Source organism: Odocoileus virginianus, chromosome 11 (assembly GCF_023699985.2).
Source record: "Odocoileus virginianus isolate 20LAN1187 ecotype Illinois chromosome 11, Ovbor_1.2, whole genome shotgun sequence".
Lineage (NCBI taxonomy): Eukaryota > Metazoa > Chordata > Mammalia > Artiodactyla > Cervidae > Odocoileus > Odocoileus virginianus.
Window position 1 is genome coordinate 52,116,083 of NC_069684.1, and position 26,948 is coordinate 52,143,030.

The 26,948-nt window shown below is 49.3% G+C and overlaps 1 protein-coding gene across 4 annotated transcripts; it reads left to right on the forward strand.

Moving 5' to 3' along the window:
- Positions 1–26,087, forward strand: TLR5 (toll like receptor 5). 4 transcript variants are annotated; one of them, XM_070474468.1, is made up of 4 exons: positions 1–268; positions 11,038–11,198; positions 15,662–15,772; positions 21,887–26,087. In XM_070474468.1, exon 4 carries the CDS (start codon positions 21,891–21,893, stop codon positions 24,465–24,467), a length of 2,577 nt encoding a protein of 858 aa, XP_070330569.1. In that variant the 5' UTR covers positions 1–268; positions 11,038–11,198; positions 15,662–15,772; positions 21,887–21,890; the 3' UTR covers positions 24,468–26,087. The 4 variants fall into 4 exon arrangements, with proteins under 4 accessions (XP_070330569.1, XP_020735181.2, XP_070330568.1 ...); XM_020879522.2 differs by lacking the exon at positions 1–268 and adding an exon at positions 359–445; XM_070474467.1 differs by lacking the exon at positions 1–268 and adding an exon at positions 359–445 and having other exon boundaries at positions 11,038–15,772.
- The last annotated feature ends 861 nt before the right edge of the window (positions 26,088–26,948 follow it).

A 26,948-nucleotide genomic window follows, 5' to 3' on the forward strand; every position in this document is an offset into this window, starting at 1 on the left:
TCTGGGAGTCTACAGAGGTGGCAGCTCCGCGGGTCTTCCAGCGCTGGACGCCCGCAGCCCTTATAGGCGGCCCTCTCCTGGGATCCAGGGCGCCGCATGCGCCCAGCACCCGCGTCCCTCCCTCCCGACCCCCCAAGTCCTTGGGTCGGCTATATTCTTCCTCGTCAAACGGACACTTTCGCCTGTCCCCGCAGCCGCAGGGTCTGCGGCGCTCGTCCGAGGAGCCTCAAGATTGGAGCAGGAGGGCCCCTCGCCAAAGAGAACAGAGGTTACCTGGGCTGAGGGGGCGGGGTCCGGGCCGGGGGCGGGGCCTAAGCCGGTCTAGGGGCGGGGCCTGTCCGGGGGCGGGGCCGGCGAGGTCTTCCGGACCTCCGCGTGGGGCTCAGCTTCTGCGACTGCGAGGAGCGAGAGAAGGTGCGCGGGGCGCGGACAGACTTCCCCGGAGGTGAGAGCTCTGCCGCAGAGTAGGGCAGGCCAGGGCTGCTGGCCCCCTGCAGGGACGGGGAGGGGAGCCAGCCACCTGTGACCACCGGGTGCCTCTTCCCCTGGCAGAGGTGTTCTGGGTTGTTTACAGCTCTCCTCCTGCGCCCCGGGGGGCCCATTCCCTGGACCGATTCTCTGGACCTCGCTCTTGGCTTCTCGAGGGGCATCCCTGGGGGAAGGGAGAAAGGGGGAGCACGTGGATACCTCGCCAGCGGGACTCTGGAAACTTTGGCTGTGAGGAAGTCACTTGCACCTCCACCTTGGAACAGTGCTATCAGACTTTCTCCTTTTCACTTTCGCCCCCACCCTGAGAAGGGCAGGTGGCTTCACTATCTTCCTTGGAAAAGGGAAACAGCCACCTTCAGCAGGACCACCGGTAATCCCAACAAGTTACTGAGCTGCTCAACAAAAGGCCTTGAACCCCCACATCTCCACCCCCATAACACCAGGTAGAGCAGCCTGGCAAAGGCTCTGAGATAAATAGTTTAAAATGAAAAATCCACTTGTGAAGATAAGAGCATAGTGGCAGCACTCCTGGGAAACTACAGATGGAATGATATTTTTTTAAGGGGTGAGGACAGGGTTAGTGGATTGTCATGGGTTGAGGGGTGTTGTCCCAGGAAGTCCGCTGAGGCTGTGTTGGGTGGGAATTGATGGCAGGGGCTTTCCCTTGCAGTGGGCTAGCTATGTAGTCACCTGGTGTTTTGAACACCTGTCCAGCACCTGGACCCACAAGCAAGCAGGTAATCCCAGTGTCCTTCAGATAGGTGTTCTTGCTGAGCAATGACCCAGCGCACATGGTGTCGTCAGGTGCGTCTGGGATGCTGTCCTCTTGCTGATTGCCTGGAAGAGGTTGATAGTGACCACACACTGATGTTGGAGAGCTGCCCTGGGGAGCAGCCAGGCCCTGGCCAAGTGTGTGTCATTCGATCACTTCTCCCTGCATTTACTCAGCCAGGCTGAGTATTGACCAATCTGTCCAAGGACTCCTGGACTCTCAGACTCACTTCACCCTTGTTCTTATGAACAGAAGGCAGTGGCCAGCAGCTTCCTGTTGTGCCAGGCACAGCCCATCAGAAAGAAAACCTTGGAAGAGGAACCTGGGAGAAGGTCTGTGGTGCTCGATGCTGATCCTCGAGTTGTGGGATTGTGGGGACATTCCAGAGGGTTCCCAGAGGAGGGAACCAGGCCAACGCTAGTTACTGAGTGTATTTTAAGAATCCCTCTGGCCACACCCCTGCATATCAGCCTTCTGGTGCTCCTGTTCTAAATGACCACAGAATCATCCATTCCCTCTGGTATTAGAGCTCTGAGTAGATTGAGAATCTTTTAGTCTGTGGTTTGAATGCAGAGCCATCCCTGCCAGCTTTGGGGGTTTGTTTTTAAGGAGGCAAGGCTTCTGAGGAAGTTATATCCCAGAGCTTTCTTTGTTTATTTCCCTGTCCCCGGAAGTTTGGGTTGCTGAGTGCTGAAATCAAAATAGGCCTGTTTGTCTATTCCTGCTCACAGACTTGGAGAGCAAGAAAACACTGGAATGTGAAATGACCGAATCCACTATGTTTGTTTCCCTTTTTGATTTGTGGTAAAGAATGCAGAAAGCAGATGGAAATTTTCAGCCAGGTCTCAGGCTTTGGGAATTCCCATTCTATTTTTGCAGTGCCTTCCCCGATCTGAGGGCTATGACCCACAGTGTGCCCAGCTCTATGGGACCATCTCAGGTTGGCTGAGGGAATGTTCCTGCCCTTTAGAAGCTTCCAGGTTCAGGGGAGGGGAGAAACCAGCACCTGTGTAACAGAGAGCACTAGAGTGAAATTGTATGGCCTGGTCTGCTGGTTCACAGAAGATAGCCCGTGTGGTCTGGAAAAGTCAGAGAGGCTCCGGGAGCTACTTAGTCTTCAGCTGCGTTTAGAAACAACAGTCAGGCACCAGGCAAGGCAAAGGGGGAAAAGCCCCTGAAGCTCAGAATAAGCAAAGGCACTCTCTCTCCCCTCCCCCTTGCAGTCCACATTCTCTGCCTTCCTTCTCCGCTCCGTCTCCTGCCACTGCCGAGTGCCCTCGGCCACACTGCCCTCTCATGCCATTCTGACCAGGCCTCTTCTGTATGCCTCTCTCTCTGCACTTGCTGTCCTGTGCCCACGATTCTCTCTGTTGGGGAATCCTCTGGTTTTTGGGGGGTTTTTTTGAGGGGGTGGGTGCGTATTTTTGGTTCTTTTCTTTGGCCACAGCGTGGCATGTGGGATCTTGTTTCCCCAACCAGGGATCGAACTCGCATCCTTTGCATTGGATGCTCAGAGTCTTAAGCACTGAACCACCAGGCTAGTCCCTCTTCCCCATTCGTATATTCTTTTCATGTACACACACACACACACACACACACACACACACACACAAGCATTTCCCATCAGGGAAGTCCCCGGAATCCTCTGGTTTTTAGGAAGCATCTCTAATAGCACCTTTCCTAAGGAAGACTTCCCTGGCTGGCCGCTCCCCTGGTCTTCAGGCAGAGTCGGAGGGTTCCTCCTTCCCCTCAACTGCCCCATGACCGAGCATCTACTGAAGCCCATGGACCCTGTGTTGCCCAGTTGGCTTGAGGGGTTTTGCCCCACCAGCTGAGGCTGTGTCTTACTCATCTAGCAGTCCTCTTAGTGTCTGGCACATAGCAGGCAGCACTCGGTAAATGATTCCTAATTGAAATTCAGCCATATGTGGGGACCATGAAGCACCTCACTTACTTGTGGGTTAAGTGCTATTATTGGGAATTTAAAGACTAGATAAGCTTGGTGGAGGAATTTGGGTTTAATGCAGTGGCAGTACTCAAAACCCTTAGCAGCCCTGGGGAGATCCCCTGGAGAAGGGAATGACAACCCACTCCAGTATTCTTGCCTAAAGAATCCCCATGGACAGAGGAGCCTGGTGGGCTACAGTACACGGAATCACAAGAGTCAGACATGACTTAGTAACTAAACCACCACCACCACTGCCTCAGAATGGACAACATCCATTCTTGCAACTTCTATTCTGCAACGTCCTTCTTTTTTTTTTTTTTTTTTGCAACGTTCTTCTTGATCTGGCCCCTGGGTGTCCTCTCCAGCCTCCCCTCCCACCAGTTCACACCTTGAACTTACGCTTCAATCTTATGAACCAGTTGGATCACAGCAGACTTGGGCCCGGGCTCCCCGTCCCCTTGACTCTGTTGTTTGACAGCCTCTGCCAGGAAGGCCCACTGCTATCGCGAGTTTACCCTTCCCCATCCACAGCACTCAGCATCTGGATCCCCTGAGTGCAGAGGTCCCTTGGGCTGAGTTGCACGTCCTCCTCCTGGTCTCACTGCCTGCCAGCACATCCTCTCACAGCATCATGCCCTCTTGTGGCTGCCTCCTCTTCCTCACCCTGAGCTCCCAGGTCACTTGGGCTGGGTTTGTCCTTGATGAAGCCTCCTCAGCTAACAGCTTTCTTGGGAGAGAGTGCCCAATAAACAAGCATTGGATAGAAAGCTGAACCATCCATCCAGTGCCTGTTTATGCCATTTCCATTGGTTGGAATTGTAAAAGCAAGGACAACATGAGAGACATTTGAAAGGAAAAAAGTTAAGACTTGGTGATGAAGAAGGAAAAGAGAAGGTTGGCTTATAATCCTGCGAGGCAGGAGGAATTGGACTCAAGGAAGGTCCACTCCATGCCTCTGAGTGCCATGCAAAAATGTTTCTATTTTCTGGAGGATTTTCAAAATCCAAAATATTGTTAAGTGAACTTGGGATATTACTGCATCTACAGTTATTGCAGGATGCCCAAGTGGGGACATCCTTTAATCAGCAGAAATGTGCGCTTTGAATGCAGATGTGGTCAGGGTTAAAGGAAGGTGACAGGAGTTTAGAGAAGATGGTTCAGCTTGTGAAAGCAAATGCAGTCACTGCAGGAAGAAGCTAAACTGAGGTCTTGGGGAGCACCTACATTCTGGGGGTGGCTGTGGGAGAGAGGAACTGGTGGAAAACAGAAAGAAGAAAATCAAAGAAGCCAAGGGAGGAGATAGTTCAAGAAGAGATGTGTGGCCAAAGCTGTCTGTGCCAAAAAGAATGGAGATTCAAACAAAAACAGATGAGAAGGAGGTGAGCTTTGAGAGTGGCACTCCCATAGGAAAGCCAGATCTCATGGGGTCAAAAGAGGCTGATTAATGGGCAGTGGAAGCATTGCGCAGAGTCTTCAGACCTCACATCTGTGGAATTTGGCCACGGCAAAATGATAGATTTTTCCTGAGTGATCGTATCAAGAGAGGATAGTTCTGTTTGTTTTGTAAGAGATCTAACCATAGTTCCATGCAGGAGGGAAGAGCCCATGTATGCTAAGGAATATGGATGAAATGCCCTGTTCACATTGGTTGTGTTTCATTTAACCTTGCTCCCCAACAGTTGCCCCAGGGAACTCTCATTTGGGGTAAGCTCCCAAGCCATGGTACTGCCAAATCCAAGGAGATGATGTTGCAACATGGAAGCAGTTGGTCCTCACCTCCCTGACCCATGGTAAAGTCATCTCAAGTGCCCCAAACTTGACTTTGCTTCATAATGGTGCGGGCCAGATGTTTTTTCCTTGACTGGGCACAAATTCATGATACCAGTAATAATATCAGGCATACAAACAGCATTTACTCTGAGCCAGACACTGTTCTGAGTCCCTGTAAGATGGGTCTTGTTATTATTCTCATTTTTCTGATGATAAAAATGAGGCCCAGGAGGCTCACCCAATGACACAGTGGTGAGGGGAGAGCAAGGTTCCAACTGGGTGTGTCTGGCTTCAGGGTCTGTGTACTTAAAGCGAAAAGAAAGTGAAGTTGCTCGGTTGTGTCTGACTCTTTGCGACCCCATGGACTGTAGTCCTCCAGGCTCCTCCATCCATGGGATTCTCCAGGCAAGAGTACTCAAACCACTACATTAATTCAGGGTGAGCAGCTCATGCTTTACTGTAGATTGATGTTTGTGATTCCAGCTTTATTGCAGAATTCTTAGTCGTGGTACTGCTGACAACATGACTTATCCAAGGTCACCAAACCTGTTTATCTATTTATCTATTCATTGTGGGTTAGACTAGATTTACTAGTCATTAATCATCAATAAATATTTACCACATGCAGGATACTGCCAGGGACCCAGAAATATGACGTATATGTGTCATCTCATTGAATCCTCATAGCCACTCTATTTTGTAGACAGGGCAACTGAGCCAGAATTTGAAGGTGGCCATAATGAAGGCTATAATGAATCCGCCTGCAATGCGGGAGACCTGGATTCGATCCCTGGGTTAGGAAGATCCCCTGGAGAAGGGAAAGGCTACCCACTCCAGTAATTTGGCCTGGAGAATTCCATAGACCCCCAGAGTCAGACACGACTAAGCGACTTCACTTTCACTTTTCATAATGAAAGCAAGATGGAAAGCCACTTTCAGCCCTAAGTTTCTGTGTTCTGAGGTTCACGGTCAGAGACTTAACTTGTTCTAGAGTATTCCAAGGCTAACTTTATTTTCTTTCTCAACACACAAAAGGTTTGCAAGTATGAATCAGTAACATGCTCAGGTGTGCAAGAAATACTGCCCCACCTTTTATTTTGTAGAGATCAACTTAATATTAGTTTGCAGCCTTTGTCTTACAACCCCAGGGTGGTGTCATGATTTCCGGATCTTATGCAGTGCTGAGAGCTCAGGGTGGGGTTGCAGGGGATCCTGCTCACCAGTCTGATCCACTCAGGTTACCACTGAGAAGCCTGCTGACGCCCCCTCCCTGGTAGTCTCTGCTACTTTTGGACTGCCCAGCCAGACTCTAGGGGCTTGCAAAGTCCTGTCCTCCCGGGACCCCCAGACCTCTCTTCCTTTCCTGTTTCTTCCAGACCTCCCTGCTTTGCCCCTCCAGCTTCACTCCTCTCAAGACCTCCTGGAAAAGCCTCTGTGTCCTGGACCTAAGTCCCTGTTTGGGAAATGAAAGCCAGAAGATTCTGCAAGTTACTTCTGAGTACAGTCCTGTTACATACCTAGCCTGGGGCAGTGATGTCAGGAGACTGTAGAGGATGGACCTGGGCAGGTGAAGGTGGAAATACATGGAGGGGGAAACATTTCTACTCTTAAAAGATGATCTAGCCACAGGAGCAGTCCCTCCGAGAGTAAATCTCTAGGTGGGAAGAAGTTGCTATTTGAGGCCAGGATATACGTGTGTGCCTGCTAAGTCACTTCAGTCATGTCTAACTCTTTGAGACCCCATAGAGGGTAGCCCGCCAGGCTCCTCTGTCCATGGGGTTCTCCAGGCAAGAATACTGGAGTGGGTTGCCATTTCCTCCTCCAGGAGATCTTCCCAACCCAGGGATCAAACCCACAGCTCATATGTCTTATTTTCTGCTTTGGTAGGTGGGCTCTTTACTGCTAACACCACCTGGAAGCCCCTGGATATATGTAAATCCATTTTATTTATCTACTTTATTGGTCCATCCCTTGTGGCCCAGCTGGTTAAGACTCCACCTGCAATGTGGGAGACCTCGGTTCAATCCCTGAGTTGGGAAGATCCCCTGGAGGAGGGAAAGGCTACCCACTCCTGTATTCTGGCCTGGAGAATTCCATGGACTGTGTAGTCTATGGAGTTGCAAAGAGTTGGACATGACTGAGTGACTTTCACAAGACCATTATTTTCCGTAGATATTTTCAAGATTGTCTATAGTAGATTCAAAAATTTGCCAAAAAGTGGGGGAGGTGATTGTGTCCTGATCTGTGATGGCTGTCATGACACTCAGCAAATCTAGTTAGGCAATTTGAAGGTTTCCAGGCTTTGAAAATGCTTCTAGTTCAAACTGGCCATCAAACACATACAAAAACAGGACAAGGAAAGTGAAACTTGGCAAGGATGCCCAGGTGACGGCCAAAGCGGAGCTAGAAACCAGCTTTCCCCTCTCCCAGCCCAGAGCTCTTGCCCCGTGATCCCAGCCCAGTGATCTCATTCATCTTTTAAAGAATCACCCACAGGGCAGAGGAGCCCAGTTTCTTGCTGACTCCACCTTCATTCAGCGTGGAACACAGCCCACCTTGGGCAGCTGGTCCAGGCTGTTTCCACACTCCACGGACCTCCCTGAGGTCCCTGGGTGCTGGGCACATGGCAAGAATGTGTCCTTAAAACAGGGGTGTGTTTCCCAGCCCTGCCTGTCCTGCTCCCAGTCTTGGGTTACCACCAGTGAAGTCATCCTTCCCCCCTGCACCTGGCAGGCCGAGATGTGGGGGACCCCTCTGCCTGGCCCAACTCCCTCCCTCTCCCTCCCCTTTCCTCTGCCCAGGGGGTGTCTCCATCAGCTACAGAGCAGGCTTGATTCTACCAGCCCGGGGAGGTTTTTCATGATGCTTTTTGTTAACCCAGCACAGCCTGCAGATCCCTCCCCGGACAGTTCTCAAGTGTTTTGTACTGTCTCCTCACATTTCCATCCTCTGTGTCTAAGGGATCATAGTTTAATATGGTTTCTCTTCACCAGGCCTCTCCCCAACTGCTTCCAATTTACATCACAATCCAAATGATTTTTGCTGCACTTAGCGGATTGTCTGTGTCATTACTTTCAGGGGATGCAGTATCAGACTTCCCAGCTCGCCCTCTGCTCAGGCTCCTGACCTTGCAGCTGCCTATCTTTCTTGGCAGTTTATTTTGCCCATGAACACTCAGAGTTTAGCTGAGTTGCATTCAGGGAGACTGTCAGTCTTATATGTTAATTTTCTAATTGAGAATGCTGGTGCTACCTGAGGAAGACAGCAAGTCAGTCAGTGTTACTGACTCTTTGCAACCCCATGGACTGTAGACCGCTAGGCTCCTCTGACCATAGAATTCTCCAGGCAAGAATACTAGAATGGGTTGCCATTCCCTTCTCCAGGGGATCTTCCCAACCCAGAGACTGAACCTGCGTCTTCTGTATTGCAGGCAGACTCTTTACCGTCTGAGCCACCAGGAAAGTCTTGGTGAGCTGTCTTTTCCCAAGGATTTTTAGATGTGCCATGCTAATTGTTAGGTTTTAATATACACTCAGATGGAATTGGAGAAGGAAATGGCAACCCACTCCAACGTTCTTGCCTGGAGAATCCCAGGGATGGGGGAGCCTGGTGGACTGCCGTCTCTGGGGTCGCAGAGTCGGACATGACTGAAGCAGCAGCAGATGGAATTATTTCTTCCAGTCGGATGCTTTAAACCTGGGTGCTAAAGAGTTTATAACGAGCAGACAGAAGAGAAGCCGTTTCGTACCTGAACCATTTTGGTTTTCATCTTGTCTCAGCGCCTCTGGATGGTGCTGGTTTTGTTTCGGTTTGTGGACACCACCACCTAGAGATAGTAAAGACTATAAGGAAAGTTTTTGCATTAATTTCCGATGAGTGCAAAAAAGAGAAACACCAAATTACGCTAGTGTACTGAGAAATTCTGTTTCCTTCTCTCCCTGTTTCCCTTGAGTGGTTTACAAAAGGAATACATTTTTGGTGAGGTGCAGTTGGATAAATGATGTCTGTCTACTAAAGAAGGAAGAAATATTAGAGGATTATGCATCAGTAACTCATTCTCCGTGCGGCACTAGAATCTTCTCAGAAGCCGCCAAATATGCTTCCCTGAGGAATAAGACACTATTATTGTTGCCATTGTATAGATGATTAAGTTGGTGCTCAGAGAGGTTAAGCACTTCCTCAAGGTCACACATCTATTAAATTGTGGAGCTAGGATTTGAATCCAGCCACACTCATTGGAAAAGACCCTGATGCTGGGAGGGGTTGGGGGCAGGAGGACAAGGGGACGACAGAGGATGAGATGGCTGGATGGCATCACCGACTCGATGGACAGGAGTTTGGGTAAACTCTGGGACTTGGTGATGGACAGGGAGGCCTAGCGTGCTGCAGTTCATGGGGTCACAAAGAGTCGGACACAACTGAGCGACTGAACTGAACTGAACTGAACACACTCAGTTGTCATTTTGACCTTTCCCCGCAAATCAAAATTGTGTACACTACCCAACAGATTCAGAACCTCACAGGATGTGGGGATGAGGGTGAGGGTGGATAATTCCTTCTAAGGTCCGTGCTAGGAAAGAAAATACATCACACTCCTGTTTTGAAATTCAGTCGCAGCCTCCTCTCCCTATGCTCCAGGATATGGCCAGCCTGCCAGAAGCATTTGCATGCTCTCTAAGCCTAAGCAAGCATTAGGAACTTCTCTGCAGGGCTCAGTTCAGAGCCACTGTGGCCTCCACATCTCTCAGCCCCAGACTTTCCGGAGGCCCTCGGAGGGCTCCTGCCTCGGTCTCCGCCCTTTGTCGCCCCCTGCTGGTCTCCAGGAGAGGAGCCTGTGCTGGAGCCAGAGAAATGGTACCCAAGCTCTCCTGTTTCCTGGTTGTTGTTGCTTAGCTGCTAAGTCGTTTCCTCAGCTCCAAGTAAAATGATGTGACCTGCCCAGCTCCCTTCCCTCTGGAACATCGAATAACCCTCCTCGAGCAACCATCCGATGCTTCAGTCTTCAGACTGAGAAGAATTGGGAGTGAATGCATGGTCCCCACTTCTCAAAAGTGATCATGCAGCATCCTGGTCATACATCGTTCCTGGGGGTCTTGAGGTGGCCTGAGTAGTGAGCAGTGAGGCCCATAATAGAGCTCTCAAGTCCTTAGCTCTCAGATCATTGTCACTGAACTAGCAGCATCAGTATTATCTGGAGGCTTGTTAGAAATGCAGAATCTCAGGTCCTCCCCCAGACCAGCTTGAGTCAGAATCTGCACTTCAGCAAGATCTCTGGATGATTCATATGCAAATAATCTTTGGAGGCTCTGTATCTCTTTTGCAATGTCCACAATTTTTATTTTTTGAAGATCAAAATGACAAGTTTACAGCTGGATTCAAATCCTAGCTCTGCAATGTGATGGTTATGTGATCTTAAGCACATACTTAATCTCTGAGTCACAGTTTACTGGTGGAAAGAACTGTATGGCATCCTTAACTTTCAGGACCCATCTCATCCTAAATCTGAGACTCAATAATTGCCCAATGTCTCCTAACTCAGCCATAATTTACCTAGTTGTACTGCTTAGAAACATCAAACTCTGATGGCAAACTGAGCTCTCTCCCTAAAACCTGCAAGCTCTCTGCTCACTGTGGAGAAGATGATGGACTGTCCTCATCCTTTGTGTGAGCCCCTGGCAAATGACCACAGAACTCTCTTGAAGGGGACATCTGGGTCCAGGGGGGGTATTTCCTCCCCACCACCATGACAGTAAAGATGGAGTGGACTGTGAAAGCATGGAGTTCCCTCCACAGGGTGACGAGGGAGAAAGCTTCCCTGCCTGACCTCTTGACCCAGAGGCTTGACCTGAGATTTCTGCAGGTCCCTTCAGCTCTGATGTTCCACATGCCTTAGTTTACAAAAGGGTTTTGACCTTTTCCAGTTAAAATTCCACTTAATCAGAGACACATTTAATGTTTTAAATTGCCCTACAGATAAAAATTGCTGTGTGGCATAGAAAACCATCTCCGTAATGTTTGGTGCTTCTCCCTCCTAATTAGCTTTCCTGTTCTCCCTTAGGACAGCAAAAACTCTTTCTCCTAATTCACCAGAATAACACTGACCACCATCTTCACTGTGAGGAGGTTGGCAGAGTCTTAGGAACTAAAGCCTTTAAACAACAGGGACCTCATGTCTCTAGAATAAGAACACACCAGAAGCCCCTTGTGCTGGGACTGGAGGTAAGTACTCCTGATGAAAATCATCCTCTGTCAGAATATGAATGGGAAACAGCTCACCGGATGCTTCAGTTGTGCTGTGTGCCTCGGGGATACTGCTTGAGCAAAACTGGGCCCTTACCCTCAGAAGATGGGCAAGCTGGAGGAGGAATGAGGTGATGAAAATGCCATCGTGGACACGTACACAGAACCAGGGCAGGAGCACTTGTGGGAATATGAGAACCGTTTCACAGAAGAGTTGGCCTCTGGGGTAGCCTGTGTGAGAGGTGAGTCTGGGTTGGGTAAACAGATGAGACAGGGACAAGCACCCCAAGCCCAGAATCAGCAGAAGCAGAGAAGTTGGATGGAGGCCACACTGGGAGAACGCGAGTTATCCCTGGAGCCCAGGCAAGACTAGAGAAGCCAGAAGGTAGGTTGTCTGGGGTTTCCCCCTCTGGCCAGTGAGAGGGTTCAGGCACTAAGGGACCCCTCTAATCAGCCATTCCAGGAATAGACTAGAGTCCATGTGGAGTCTTGCCCCCTGAAGAGTTGGATCATTGTGGGCAGGAGGAACCAGAAGGTTTCTGGTCAGAGCCGTGCCTTCTATAAGCCCTCTTGTGTACCTGAGTGAGAGAGGGGGTGTTGGGGTAAGACTTGCTCTGGGAGTGGGCAGGGGGTCAGTCACTGCAGCAGCCTGGACAAGAGGCAGCAGCAACACAGACAGCGGGAAGTGAGGGGATCGATGCTCGCGGTGGTGTCCTGAGATGGACTTCACAGGAATGGCCACCATCTGCACTGATGTAGCTGAGGCTTCTTTCAGTGGGGGGTTAATGAAGCTGATCTGACTTTACCCACCTCATTAGAGTTTCGTATGTACTGAAGATGGCAATAAGGGTCCACAACCAAAGACAAATAGAGCACGGTGTTTGATGAGTCAGAAAGGCTACAGCCCCAAGTGCTTTGAATGTGGAGAAAATGCTACAGATGCCCAGGAGGATAGTTCGAGCTATGTCCAGATGTGGAAGAAGGAAGGGCTCCCTCTCAGAGGCTATCGTAAGCACAGATAACCCCTCCCAGGTAGGATGGGAGAGAGCAGATGAGATGGGGCTGCTCCAAAGGGCCCCAGGTTCCCCCCACCTGGACCAGCCCATCCGAGGAACCCAGAGTGCAGACCTGCCCTCAGCACCCTGGGAGCTGGCCCTTCAGGTCATGAAGAGAGAGGAGGACCCAGAGGCAGGATGTGACAGATTGATTCATTCAGCAGAGATTTACAAAATAAGCTACAAACCAGTGAGCTTGAGGGCTTCCCAGCTGGCTCGGTAGTAAAGGTGAGCCAATGCAGGAGACACAGGTTCAATTCCTGAGTGGGGAAGATCTCCTGGAGGAGGAAATGGCAGCCCACTCCAGTGTTCTTGCCAGGATAATCTCAGGGACAGAGGAGCCTGGCGGGCTACAGTCCATGGGGTCACAGAATCAGACACAACTGAACATGAGCACAAGTGTATAGTGAGTCTGACAGCTGTTGTGGGCCAATTCCTAGAAGAGATCTGCTCTCCGGTCTGCAGCCCTGAGGACAGGCTGCGGGAACCCCTGCAGGTGTGCGTAGGTTCTAGAACAGCAAGTTGTATCAGGCTCCGCTCATTTCCATCTTGACAGCGTTACCAGCTTCCAGCAGCCCTGGGAATGCAGCAAGGCATTTGACTGAGTCTCTCGTGATCTCCCCTGCCACTCCACGACACATGAAAGGGAAGTTTCTTGCTGGGCTGGACGTACTAGACCAGCTTTGTATCAAGGCATCATGCGGCAGAGAGATGCAGACAGGCCCTAAGGGGACCACCAGGTGCCAGCAAGTCAGTAAACCAATCTCCCGAGGGCGCACCAGCGCACAGAGCCCCTCTGCGCTGATGTTCTGCTTCCCCTTTGGAGAGCAGTCATCAGTTACCGGGCTCTGCCCTGCTGTGTTAATCCATGCTGCCCATGGAAGCTGCTGCTGACTGTCTCTGCTCAGGCGTGTAATGGGTCTGAGGAAAAGGGTGGGTGGGGAGCACACTTTCCTTTTTGTTGCAAGAATGAACTGCCAGGGCCTGGCGGCAGGGCGCCTTTTGCACCCAGGTGTGCACAAGCGAGCCTCCCTCTGTGGCTGCATCTGCCTGAGCAGGCTCCGCTTTGGACCCACCACGCTCTCTGCACCCCAAAGCCCACCTCCCAGAGGCTTCGCATGGTGCTCCCACCTTGACGGGCCTTGAGCCCTCCAGCGGGCCTTGCTGTGGGACACAGGAAGTCACCACGTGGTTACAACACATGCCAGGTCAAGAGCCAGGCCTTCCAGGACTTCCCTGGTGGCAGATAAGAATCCTCCTGCCAATGCAGGAGGCATGGGTTTGATCCCTGATCCGGGCAGTTAAGACCCCTGATGCCGTGGAGCAGCTAAGCCCATGCACCACAACTACTAAAGCCTGTGTGCCCTAGAGCCTGTGCTCCGCAACCAGAGAAGCCACGGCGGTGAGAAGCCTGTGCCCCACAACGAAGAATAGCCCCCACTTGCCGCAACTAGAGAAAGCCCTGTGTGCCGCGGTGAAGACCCAGTGCAGCCATAAATAAATAATTTTCTAGAAAGAAAACAGTTTACAAAAACAAAGAGAGCCAGGCCTTTTTCTCCTAGAAATAGGAAGCAAGGTGTCAGTGGCTTCTGAGAGGGCTGAGGCCAGGCAGGATGGGCAGGGGAACCAGCAGAGGTTTGCAGTCACCCCTGGGGGTAGGAGAGAGGGTGACCACACGGTTGGATTCTGCACATTTGTGTGAGCACCAGTGTGGTTCCTCCCAACAGAGCTATAGCCACCGGGTGTAGGCATGCAGCAGGCAGGCAGCCGGTGTAGACAGACAGGAGAGAAGAGCAAGGAGGCATCCAGGTTGAAGGTGTTGGCAGAGGGTCGGAAGAGAAGGTCCGTGGAGTGTAGAATGATGGGGAGGTGGAGAGGGCAGGTGCGTTTGAAGAGCAGGGAAGGTTTGAGAGGGATCAGGAGGCCATCAGAGAGTCAGCCTAGTGGAAGGAAGGGCCCAGGAGACCTGGAAGGGGAAGGGTCATGCTGAGAGCGTGGGAGAGAACTCAGCATTTCAAAGGGGTCATCTCCGGAGGGAGTGACTGTGGGGCGAGGGGGACCTTCACTTGGCGCTGAAGGGGGGTGAAGGGCTGAGAGGTTCACCTTCCCCCAGGAGCCCATCCGTTTGTGACCAAGGGGAAGTGACCCCAGGTCAGCAGATGAAGACCCAGGGGTGGGCTGCAGCCGTACTCCCACACTGCCCTCCTTGTGCAGCCACGCCGCAGGCCCTAGGTTTAGAGGGGAGTCAGCGCTGTGTGGCCTTAAGTAAGCTACTTAACTTCTCTGGGCCTTAGTTTTCTCATGTGTATAATGGTACCTTCTCAGGTAGCTCAGTGGGTAAAGAATCCATCTGCAATGCAGGAGCCGGTTCGATTGGGTTGGGATGGGAAGACCCCAAGAGGAAGGCATGGCAACCCACTCCAGTATTCTTGCCTGAAGAAGTCCATGGACAGAGGAGCCTGGTGGGCTACAGTCCATAAGGTTGCAAAGAGTAAGACACGACTGAAGCAACTGAGCACGCAAAGACTTGGGAGGATGCAGAAAGGGAGGAAGCTCAGAGCTCTGTGGGCATGAGTGTGTAGGCAAAGGTGTCCACTCTGTGGTGTTGTAGTTATTAGGGTATACTTCTTTCCTCCCTCCAGGCTCGAGTCCACTGGTTCTCAGATGTGAATGTGCATCAGAACCACCCAGAGGGCTTGATAGAACAGCCTGCCAGGCCATGCCACAGAGCTTCTGATTCAGGAGTGGGGGGAGTGGGAGGCCAGGTAGCACTGATGCCGCTGGTGCAAGGACACCTCTTGGGCATCACTTCTCTAAAGTCTCTACAGACCATGAGACCTTGGCAGGCAGAGGACCCCCAACATCCAGCAGTGACCAGCACAGAGCAGGGGCCTTGGCCTGGGAAGCGTGGCTCCGGGACAAGCACAGATTCTCAATACAGCAGCTGGTCACCATGAGAAGAGGTGGTGTTGAATGATAAAGAGATCACTTGGGAAGAGCCTCAAAATTATGGTGGTTTGTGCAGAAAGCTGGATTTGTATCTGGGGAGCAAACGCTGAGGTTCACAGCAAAGCAGTCACCCATGTGTTTTATTGGAACTGCTGTCAGGGGCAGAATGCTGGTCTGGAAGGACCATGGCCCTGGCAACACTGCTGGCTTCAGAGTGCTCATTTGCTGGCTTGTTCCGATGACATGATGCTGTGTCCTGCATGTGAAGAGCACATTTGCCTTGGGAAGATCACCGTGTCCACTGGCCTTGAGCCTTTTCCTGAGGCTGAACTTGAATGTCTCCCCATATGGGCTCAGTCCAGGATTTTTATTGTTCTGTGAACCTGGGAGAAACCCTCCCCAGCACCCATTTGGAAATGAATTAACTGTTTTTCTCAGACAGCGATTGGTTCTCCATGCCTGGTGCTCCAGCCTCCTGCCAGATGTGGACCACCACCTGCCAGGAGAAACGTCCTCTCTCCAGCCTTGCGGCCAAGCTCGGAATCCCAGGTGCAGCCAAAGAGCCCATTACGAGTATTATTTGTTAAGAACCAAGTGTTAAATTAGCACAGGAGCAGTCCTGGCCCAGGCCAGCAGGATTTGCCGGCCAACTGTGGTGCCCGGGGAGCAGAGGCGCCCCTGGGCGCAGGCTCCCCTGCTTCCCGCAGAGACACCAAGCCTGGTAATTCACCCATGCCAAGGCCAGCAGCTCTGCTGGGCAGGCAATTAAGTCAAGAAAGGGAACCTGCTCTGCTGACGGTTCGGATTAAAGCTAAATGAATTCAACTCAGAGAAAAGGGCTGCGACCCTTCTCCCTCTGGCCTAATTATCTTAATTAACAGTGTTTGGCAGGAGTATTGAGGCCCGCATTGATCGAGCTGCTCCTGTTACCCCTCAGAGCCCTAGACACAAGTAGCCTCGGTAATAAAAACCCAATTCTCAACAGCCCTCTGAATTTCTTTCCAGCCCTCTTCCTCTAAGAAAAGCATGGGGTTTCTGAGTTGGAGGGGATCCCTTAAACCAGGGTTTCTCAGAGTGTGGCCTGAGGACCACTCTCCTCAAAGTACCTGGGATATGGCAACAAAATGCACTTCCCCAGCTCCCTGAGACCTATCCAGCTGAATCTCCAGGAGTCAATCTCTGGGAGTGGTGGTATTGCTTTTTTCTCTTTAATTTTGTTTTCTGATCGTGGTAAAATATACCTGACATTGTGCATGCATGCTAAGTCACTTCAGTCATGTCCAACTCTTTGCAACCCCATGGACTGTAGCCCACCAGGCTTCTCTGTCTGTGGATTCTCCAGGCAAGAATACTGGAGTGGGTTGCCATGCCCTCCTCCAGGGGATCTTCTTGACACAGGGATCGAAACTGCCTCTCCTTCAGCTCTCGCACTGCAGGCAGATTCTTTACCGCTGAGCCACCAGGGACACACCATACCTGACATTAAGGACATTCATACTGTAGATTGTGGCTCAGACAGTAAAGAATCTGCCTGCAACACGGGAGACCTGGGTTCGATCCCTGGGTAGGGCAGATCCCCTGAAGAAGGGACTGGTAACCCACTCCAGTATTCTTGCCTGGAGAATCCCATGGCCAGAGGAGCCTGGTGGGCTACAGTCCATGGGATCACAAAGAGTCGTACATGACTGAGCATTCATCTCCAGAAATTTCTCATCATCCCAAACAGAAGCTCTGAACCTACAAAACCATAATTCCCCACCCCTCCCTCCAACCGCTGGAAATGTCTGTTCATTTTCTGTCTCTGAATTTGGCTAATCTAAGTCCCTCATATAAGTGGAATCAAACAGTATGTGTCTTTTGTGATTCACTTATTTCATGGAGGCTGTCTTTAAGGTTCACACATGTTGTTGAAGTGTGTGCCAGCTTTTTGTCTGTTTTTAGTAATATTCCATTTTACGGATGGACCACATTATCCTCTCATCTGTCAGTGGACATTTGGGTCATTCCTACCCGTTGGCTGTTGTACATAATGCTGTCATGAGTGTGGTATGCAAATACTTGTACTGGGTCTAAGGTACCATCAAACTTGCAGCCATGTGAGGCGTCCTTCTGAAACTGGAATCACCTGGAGAGATTTGACTACTCAGGATGCCCTAGCCATACCATAGACCAACCAAATCACCCATAGATGGGACCCAGTTCCTGTATTTTAACTCCCGCAGTGGTTGGAACCATACATTGGAATGTATGGCCAAGTTAGCCATGGGTTTATACCAGTGATTCTAAAATTTGGGTGTGTACAAAATTCAGTCACTTGTTAAGAGCCCAGACCCCTGAGAGTCTCTTTTAACTGGTCTATGGGAAGCCCGAGCTTCAGTGCTCAAAGCTCTTCAGGTGGTTCTCATGTGCCACCAGAGTTGAGAATGGCTCCTCTCGTTCAGTCTGTCATTGAAACAAGAACCTGCTGAGGCTGCTGGAGGTGACCCTCTCTGCCCACGGTTCTGAGCCCTTTGGCACCCAGGTCTGCACTGGTCCCCAGCACTGATTCCTGAGCCAGTCCCATGAGTTCTCCAAACTCTACCACACGGGTGCAGAGGGTAGCTCATACATGGAACCTCCTTTTGTCCTACTCTTAATTTGAACTGTTAGCCTTGAATGAGACCACGACTGACATATTAAGGAACAGTGTTGCTGTGTTAGGGAAGATTACTCATATATTAGGAAACGACATGAACATATTAGTGAACATGAAATTTGCATTTGCTTATGTGCCGTTTCTTAAGCTTAAGAAAACGACCCCGCTGCACCAGCCTACGTATGACGAGGGAGAATATCTCAGAAATCCACCAGCGATCTTCGCACTCTGTGTGTTTTGAGCTGACACCCATTCCCAACTGGTGTTCCACTTCCCCTGATACCAGATAGTCCCCTCCTTCCAGCACCTCACAGTAGCTCCCAAGCGGCAGCCCTCAGGCCTTTTTCAAGGAAAGGAATATATCTTGCAATGTGTTGTGTATATTTCTTACCTGCATACATGTATGAAACAGTGCTACCATTTTCATTAGGTTTTTTAGGTGCTGACAATGAAGGTTTTGCAGGCTGTGTGCTGCCCTCTTTCCCCCAGAAGTCCTGTGGTCTTATTGTGTGATTTTGCATAGCTGAGCGATTTTTAGGAAGGACTGAGTATATCGCCTGATGGCCGAACTAACAGTGTCAGTACCTGTCGCTTCTCACCGTCTTCTTACGAATAGTTTAGGAGCACACTGCCAGGCCACTCTATCTGCTGCCGTTGAGAGCTCACTCCAGACACCCCTGGATGGCGCCGTCCTCTGCGGGGTCGGAAGTGGCTGCCAGCAACCAGCTGCTCTGGGGTCAAGAAGCAAGGAGCCCTGTCTGACACAGGCTTCTTCCGGGCCTTAACCCAACACACTCTCATCCCTCTCACTCCCTTTGACTTCAGCCCCCTTAGGGTTTGGACTTTTGGTCACTTCATCTTTTTTCTTGGGTTCCGTAAGTCCACACCTGCTGCCCACCCTGTCTCACAGCCTGCCTTCACTCTAGAAGCTCATCTTTCTGACATTTGGTCAGGTCTGAAACAATTCCGTGGCCTGGTTCTCACCTTGAAATTAGATTTTCCCTCTACCAGTGTTTGTTTGTATTTATTTCAACCCATTTTGGATCCTGGTTCCCATTCCAGGAGACCCTGGCCTGCGATGATCCCTCTTCCTAGCTTCTGTCTTCATGAATAACCCCTCCAGACTCCTGTTGGCTCACCAGGTCCCCTGGCTCCTCTGTCCATGTGTCCTGCCACCTGACCTGTAGAAGTCTGCTTCAGAGATGAAGATGTAGCTATTTCACACTTTGCTGTATTTCATAAGAAAATAGGTCTGCAGTATGTCTTCGTAGCATGACATGAACCCAAGTGATTTTCTTTAATATCTGTTTGTTCAACTGGCCTTATCTATCTTGCTGTTTAATTTTAGTTTCCCTGTTAATACTTGAAAATTCAGTGTATTGAACATGTGTTGTTTGGGACTTTCTTTCATTTGTTTTTACCATGAATTCAAGGTCAAGCTGCCTAGTACAGCGTCGACATTTGGAGGCCGGCCCTGAGTGGTCCGTAAAAAGACAGAATTGAAACTAGACATCTTAACTCTGTTATTCGGAACTGGTGTTCTCACTCCCGTGTCTCTATAGGGATTTTCCTGTCAGGTTACATAAGACGAGAATTCATTCTGATGTTTGAATAAAACAACAGCCGCAGAACTGTCAGCAGCTTGGGGGCCAAGCTAGTTCTTTCCTGCAAATATCAGTTCAGTATCAGAACACATTTATCTTGCAGTCACTTAAAATCCTCATTGGTGAAATCAAAGTCTCCATTCTCCTTTCTTCTAAAACAGAGGTTAACGAACTATGGTATTTGGACTACAAAGCCTAAAATATTCACCGTTTGGCCCTTTACAGAAAAAGTTTCCCAAGCCCTGTTCTAGAGTGTAAAACCTGGTGGTTGTTATATGTAAACCAAAGGTCTTCCTCATGAGATTGAAAGGGATAGCCTTCAGGAGAACAGGGAACCCTCTGAACTCAGGTACAAATTTTGATTTATGTTGCAAATATGCATTTTTGGAGAGTGAAAGGTCAGGCTTGGTCTGTTGTGTTCACCACTAAAACAGCACCAGACAGAGATGCTCAGCAAAAATTAATGAGTGAGTTATTGAGGAGGAGGGTGTGGCAGAGACAGGCCAGAACCAGATCAAGGAAGTCTTTGCAGGATTTTATTCCCAGAGCAGGGGGAGGAGGGGAAAGGGGGTCTGTGTGGAGGTGTGGTATATTCTGGGTTATGTTTCTGAAAGAATACCCTGGCTGCTCTTTGGGAAACGGAGGGTAAGACTGGAAATAAGAGAGATCAGTGAGAGCTCTCAAGTCTAGTCCTGTCAAGAGATGGGGGCTTGAACGGAGCAGGCTTGGGAGATGAAACTGACACGACTTGGGGTGACATTTCAGAGAACAAAGGTGACTCTGCTCTTGTTACCCTGAGCCCATGAGTGGAAATGGCAGAGAAAATAAGAGCCTTGATAAACATTCTCACCAAGTTTTTTCTTATGATTCTTAAGTGCCTGGTTTTGGGTTTATTTTTAATAGTAGGTTATATTTAATTACTACCAACTGGAAATTGTTTAATTTCAAATGTGAAATGGCAATAGTTTTTCACCTGATGATATACAAGAGTATACCGTGCCCCACCCCCCAACTCTTTTCTTTTACTTTAAAGAACTTATTTATTTTTGGCTGCCTTGGATCTCTGTCGCTGCATGTGGGTTCCAGTAGTTGTGGCATATGGGCTTAGTTGCCTCATGGCTTGTGGGATCTTCCCGGACCAGGGATGAAACCTACGTCTCCTGCTCTGGCAGGCGGATTCGTAACCACTGAACCACCAGGGAAGACTTGCTGTCCCACTGTTAATATAGCCTGCTTTTGATACTTCGGGTCAACTCAGGAGTTGATTTCTCCTTCTGATCAGCTGTAAATTGTGTGTCAGGGCCTCAAAGGTGCTACGGAAACCCTACCACGAATCACCCCCAACACAACGAACCCTCTTCAGAGCCTGCAAGTGATCCAGGGCTGGTGCCTCCTCTAGTTCCATGCCCTCTTCACGCTGTCTGCCCTGAGATGGAGCCTGTACCAGGGATGTTTTCGTAAACCAGTGCCCTCTTCTTGTTTCTTTCTTTACTCTCGCTCTCACTCTGCCCTCTGAGCCATGTAGCTTTTTCCTTACCTTCCAACAGAGGCCTTCTGATATTACACATAGAGCAAGTTGAGTACTTGGCAGGCACCATGTGGAGGAACCATACCGGTGGGTAGAGGTGAAGTGGGTGAGGGGGCCTCCGGCACTTTTCTCTGCCCCCTCACCGCTCCCAACACAGCACTGAGAATATAACCAGACACATTCATTCAGCGCCTTTTGCCGCTGTGTACAAGCAGATGCTCAGCCCAGACAGATGGTGTATTTACCTATTGGACTAGGCAAGGGGTCTGGTTTTTGTATAGCTGTACACGCACATGGTCACACAAGTGCCAGGCATGCAGTTGTTGCTGAGTACATCCTTATTAAACTGAAAAATGGTGTACCCAGTTTTTACATGATGAGCTGTACTGTGTAAGAAGTGAGGATGGATAAATAGAGATGACTTAGTATCTTTGGCAGATTAGAGGGGAAAGAAAAATCAGTGGGTTTATTTTTCACTCCTCGGCAGAGGCTGCCTTGGGATGGGAATGGGGTCCCTGCAAAGGGTGAAGTTCAAATATATCTCTTCCTAATGTTTTCTCCAACTTCCATCAGCAAATCTTGAATGAATGAATTCACAACCTTATGCATGAATGCCGAGTTATCACAAAGATTAAATAAAGTATTTCTAAAGTACTTGGAACCACGCTTGCTATGTAGAAAAATGCAACATAATAGATAAAAAGAGAGAAAAGCTCTGTCTACACCACACAGTATCTGCCAATAGGCATGACCACGGACCCAGAGGAACACAGGGTCTAAGAAGCAACCACATCACAGGGGGGTCCCCCAGGCCCTAAGCACCCTCAAGGCTGTGCTCAGTGCCTTGAGCTTAGATGTCTGATGTCTGTGTCTTCACTCTCCCTTCTTCTCCATAGGATCATGGGAGACTGCCTTGACCTTCTCTTAGGAGTCGTACTCCTGACCAGTCCTGCACTTGGAATTTCTTCCTGCTTCTTCGATGGTTGGAGAGCCGTCTATCTTTCCTGCAACCTCACCCAAGTGCCCCAGGTCCCCAACACCACCAAGAGCCTCCTGCTCAGTTTCAACTATATCAGAACAGTCACAGCCACATCCTTCCCCTTCCTGGAGCAGTTGCAGCTGCTGGAGCTGGGAACTCAGTTTACCCCCTTGACCATTTCCAGAGAAGCCTTCCGAAACCTGCCCAATCTCAGGATCCTGGACCTGGGTGGAAGTCAGATAGACTTCTTGCATCCAGACGCTTTTCAGGGGCTGTCCCACCTCGCTGAACTTCGACTGTTTTACTGTGGTCTCTCTGATGCTGTATTAAAAGATGGTTATTTCAGAAATTTGGCATCTTTGACTCACTTGGACCTATCCAAAAATCAAATTCAGAGTCTTTACCTTCATCCCTCATTCCGGGAACTGAATTCCTTGAAGTCTATTGATTTTTCCCTCAACAATATATCTATTGTATGTGAGCACGAGCTCAAACCCCTCCAAGGGAAAACACTCTCCTTCTTAAGCCTTGCTGCTAACCACCTCTACAGCAGCGTCTCCATGGACTGGAAGAAGTGTCTGAACCCATTCAGAAACATGGTCCTGGAAACACTAGATGTTTCTGGCAATGGCTGGGGGGTGGATGTCACAAGAAACTTCAGCAATGCCATCAATGGGAGCCAGATTTTCTCTTTGGTTCTTACCCGTCACACTATGGGGTCTTCATTTGGCTTCTCCAACCTGAAGGATCCTGACCAGCACACCTTTGCTGGGCTGGCCAGGAGCTCGATGATACAGCTGGACATTTCACATGGGCATATCTTCTCCCTGAACTTCCGAGTCTTTGAGACACTCCAAGAGCTGAAGGTCCTTAACCTCGCCTGCAACAAGATAAACAGTATTTTGAGGAATGCATTTTATGGACTTGACAACCTCCAAGTTCTCAACATATCACATAACCTTCTTGGGGAACTATATAATTATAATTTCGATGGACTACCTAAGGTGGCCTATATTGACCTGCAGAAGAATCACATTGGGATCATTCAGGACAAAACATTCAAATTCCTGAGGAAATTAAATACCTTGGACCTCCGGGATAATGCTCTTAAAACAATTTATTTTCTTCCAAGCATTCCTAATATCTTCTTGGGTGGCAATAAGCTGGTGACTTTGCCAAACATCCCACTTACAGCAAATTTCATCCAATTATCAGAGAATAGACTAGAAAATCTGAATGATCTCTACTTCCTTCTCCAGGTACCTCATCTCCAGATTCTCATTTTAAATCAAAATCGCTTTTCCTTTTGTCACCAAAACCATGCCCCTTCAGAGAATCCCAGCCTAGAAAAGCTTTTCCTTGGAGAAAATATGTTGCAACTTGCCTGGGAAGCCGGGACATGTTGGGATGTTTTTAAGGGGCTTTCCCATCTCCAAATCCTCTATCTGAATAAAAACTACCTGAATTTCCTTCCACCAGGAGTATTTCATCATCTGACTGCACTGAGGGGACTCAGCCTCAAAGACAATAGACTGACTGTTCTTTCTCCTGGCGATTTACCTGCTAACTTAGAGATCCTGGATATATCTGGAAACCAGCTCCTCTCTCCTGATCCTGATTTATTTGCATCACTGAGTGCCGTGGACCTAACTCATAACAAATTCATCTGTGAGTGTGAACTTAGTGCTTTTATCCATTGGCTCAATCAAACCAACATCACAATATATGGGTCTCCAGCAGACATGTACTGCATGTACCCAAACTCTCTGGCTGGGGTTTCCCTTTACAGTTTTTCCACAGAAGGTTGTGAAGAAGAAGAAGTTTTAGAGTCCCTAAAGTTTTCCCTTTTCATCTTGGTCACTGTCACCTTAACTCTGTTCCTCGTAGTCATCCTTATGGTTAAAAAGTTCCGGGGGTTTTGTTTCATCTGTTATAAGAAAGCCCTGAGTCTGCTGTTCAAGGACCCCATCAAGGGAAGAGAATCAGATACGTACAAATACGATGCCTATTTGTGCTTCAGTAGCAAAGACTTTGAATGGGTGCAGAATGCTTTGCTCAAACACCTGGATGTCCAGTACAGCCCCCAAAACAGATTTAACTTGTGCTTTGAAGAAAGAGACTTTATGCCCGGGGAAAACCACATCGCCAACATCCAAGATGCTGTGTGGAGCAGCAGGAAGATTGTCTGTCTCGTGAGCAGACACTTCCTTAGGGACGGGTGGTGCCTCGAAGCCTTCAGTTATGCCCAGAGCAGGTGCTTAGCTGACCTCAATGGCGCCCTCATCATGGTAGTGGTGGGGTCCCTGTCCCAGTTCCATCTGATGAAGCATCAGCCCATCAGAGGGTTCGTCCAGAAACAGCAATACTTGAGGTGGCCTGAGGATCTCCAGGATGTCGACTGGTTTCTCAATAAACTCTCTCAATGCATTCTAAAGGAAGAAAAGGAAAGGAAGAAAGACAGTGCTATTCAGCTGCAAAGTGTAACCACCATCTCCTAGTCAAAGGAGCAGTTTCCACTTATTAGAAGCCACAGATAACTTTGTACCTTTTATTTCCAACAGTTACCATTTGCATGCCTTTGTGTTCAGTTGCTCAGTCATGTCCTACTCTTTGCAACCCCATGGTCTGTAGCCCACCAGGTGCCTCTGTTCATGGGATTTCCTAGGCAAGAATACTGGAGTAGTTTGCCATTTCCTCCTCCAGGGGATCTTCGTGACCCAGGGATCCAACCTGAGTCTCCTGTGTCTCCTGTATTAGCAGGCAGAGTCTTTACCACTGAACCACCGGGGAAGCCCTTAAGTTGCCATTTGGGGTTCCTTTATGGAGTTGTTGTTTTCCTACAATGAAAAGAACATAAATCTCCTTGATTTTCATAGCAACACAATGTTTTGTCTTGCCAACGTCCAAATGGAAAGTAATAGATCTAGAAAATTGCAACTGCCCCCAGCAGTTCTTACTCTGCATTGATTTCCTTTCAGAACCAGTAACACTGATCTCTCCCATTGCACCGACTACAGGATAAATCCTCCGTGTGGCAGGGGCACCTTGGGAGAAGTTACAGATGGTCGACACCCATTCTCTAGGATTCATTTCCAGAAGGGGCTGGTCAGTGATTCTGAGGGCTTTGCACCTGGCACGACAACACTAAGTAGAAAACAAATAGAAAAAGAGGCATGGTTCCTACTGTTACCATGAGAACAATGCCATTGCTCAGTACAGGTCATGCCCAGTCTCAGGGATCAGAGTGGCCCCAAAGAAGCCAGGATGAGAATCACTAGATCTCCTGGGACCATATTGCCCCATTTCTTCTTACCTCTTGGATCTAACCCTAGTGGGCCATGGACGTTCTTTTTGGCTTGCAACCTTTATTTCAACCTGGCTTTCAAGAACCTCTGTGATTTAGCACCAGCCTATTTCAGGCCTCCCTGTCCATCACCAACTCCCGGAATTTCCTCAAACTCATGCCCATCGAGTCGGTGATGCCATCCAGCCATCTCATCCTCTTGTCACCCCCTTCTCCTCCTGCCCCCAATCCCTCCCTGCATCAGGGTCTTTTCCAGTGAGTCAACTCTTCGCATGAGGTGGCCAAAGTATTGGAGTTTCAGCTTCAGCATCAGTCCTTCCAATGAACACCCAGGACTGATCTCCTTTAGGATGGACTGGTTGGATCTCCTTGCAGTCCAAGGGACTTTCAAGAGTCTTGACTGATTTCAGCTTTATTTCCCCCCATACTTCATTTATCGACCGCTCAAAAGCTGTTGCAGAAAGAACTTGGACCTGGACCCAGAACTTGGTTTGACTTCTGATTCTGCTGCTCACGAGCTGTGTGGCCTTGAGCACATTACACACCTTCGGTGGGCTTGTTTTCTCATCTGTAGGCATGATCCTCTCTACCTCACAGGGTTGACATGAGAGTTAAATCCACCAAGAATGTCAGGGTGTCTCAGATCTAATCTTAGCCACCCTAATGGCCATGGGAGGGTCCCCACACCAAGGAGGGCCTTCTGGAGGCAGTTGTGATTTCTTAGAATTTGTATTTTTTTTTAATCTTAAGAGAAATCCATGTGTATTTTGTATTTTTTCAAATTGATTTTAATAATAAATATCTTTCTGCAAAAGCATTAAGACAACTTAAATCAAGGAAGTTGTGCCAAAGTTACCTCTGGCTTCCCAAATGGTGTCCTCCAAATCCAACCCAGCTTGGGACTTGTACTTCACATGTCATTCACTTCCCCTCACTGCCTGCCCCCTATCCTAACACCAACACACTCTCACACACTAGCTGTTGTCATCCCAGCTTCTTGGGGCCCCTCTGATCTATGAGAATGAGCTTGTCTTACTCCATAGCATTATGCTTATGCACACACGCACCCCCACTGTGCCCCTTTCTTCTGGAATGTTCTCCCATCACTGCAACCCATTCAGCCCACCAAGCCTCCTTGGATGCCTCCAACCCTAAATTCTCTCTCCCTTTTGTGCAAACTCTTAGTGCCCTATCCATCTTTTTTTTTTTTAAGTTCTTGCTAGTTCCTGCTCCCTCTGAGAGTTGTGAGCCTGTCTGGGCACCCACCCCTCTGGGTAAGCTCCATGACAAAAAGTCCTGTCTTACATGCCCAGCCCTCACTGGCCATAACAAGCCCAATATGGTTTCCAGACCACACAAGCCTTGCCCACCTACACGTGTCCATACTTCTTCCTCCCCCTGGAGTTCCTTCTCCCCACCCTACCCCCCACATCTGCCTGGTGAATTTCCTAGCACCACCATTCATTCCTTGTGACCCCACAGATTTCTGACACGAATACATAACATTGCATTGTGCCTATGGATATGCAGAGGCAACTAAACTGTGACCCCTGAGAGCAGGGACCTTGTCTTGTCATCTCAGTATCCTGAGCTCAGCATACTGCCTGATCCAGTTGTATAGCTGCTAAGTTGTGTCCAACTCTTTTGTGACCCCACGGACTGTAGCCCGCCGGGC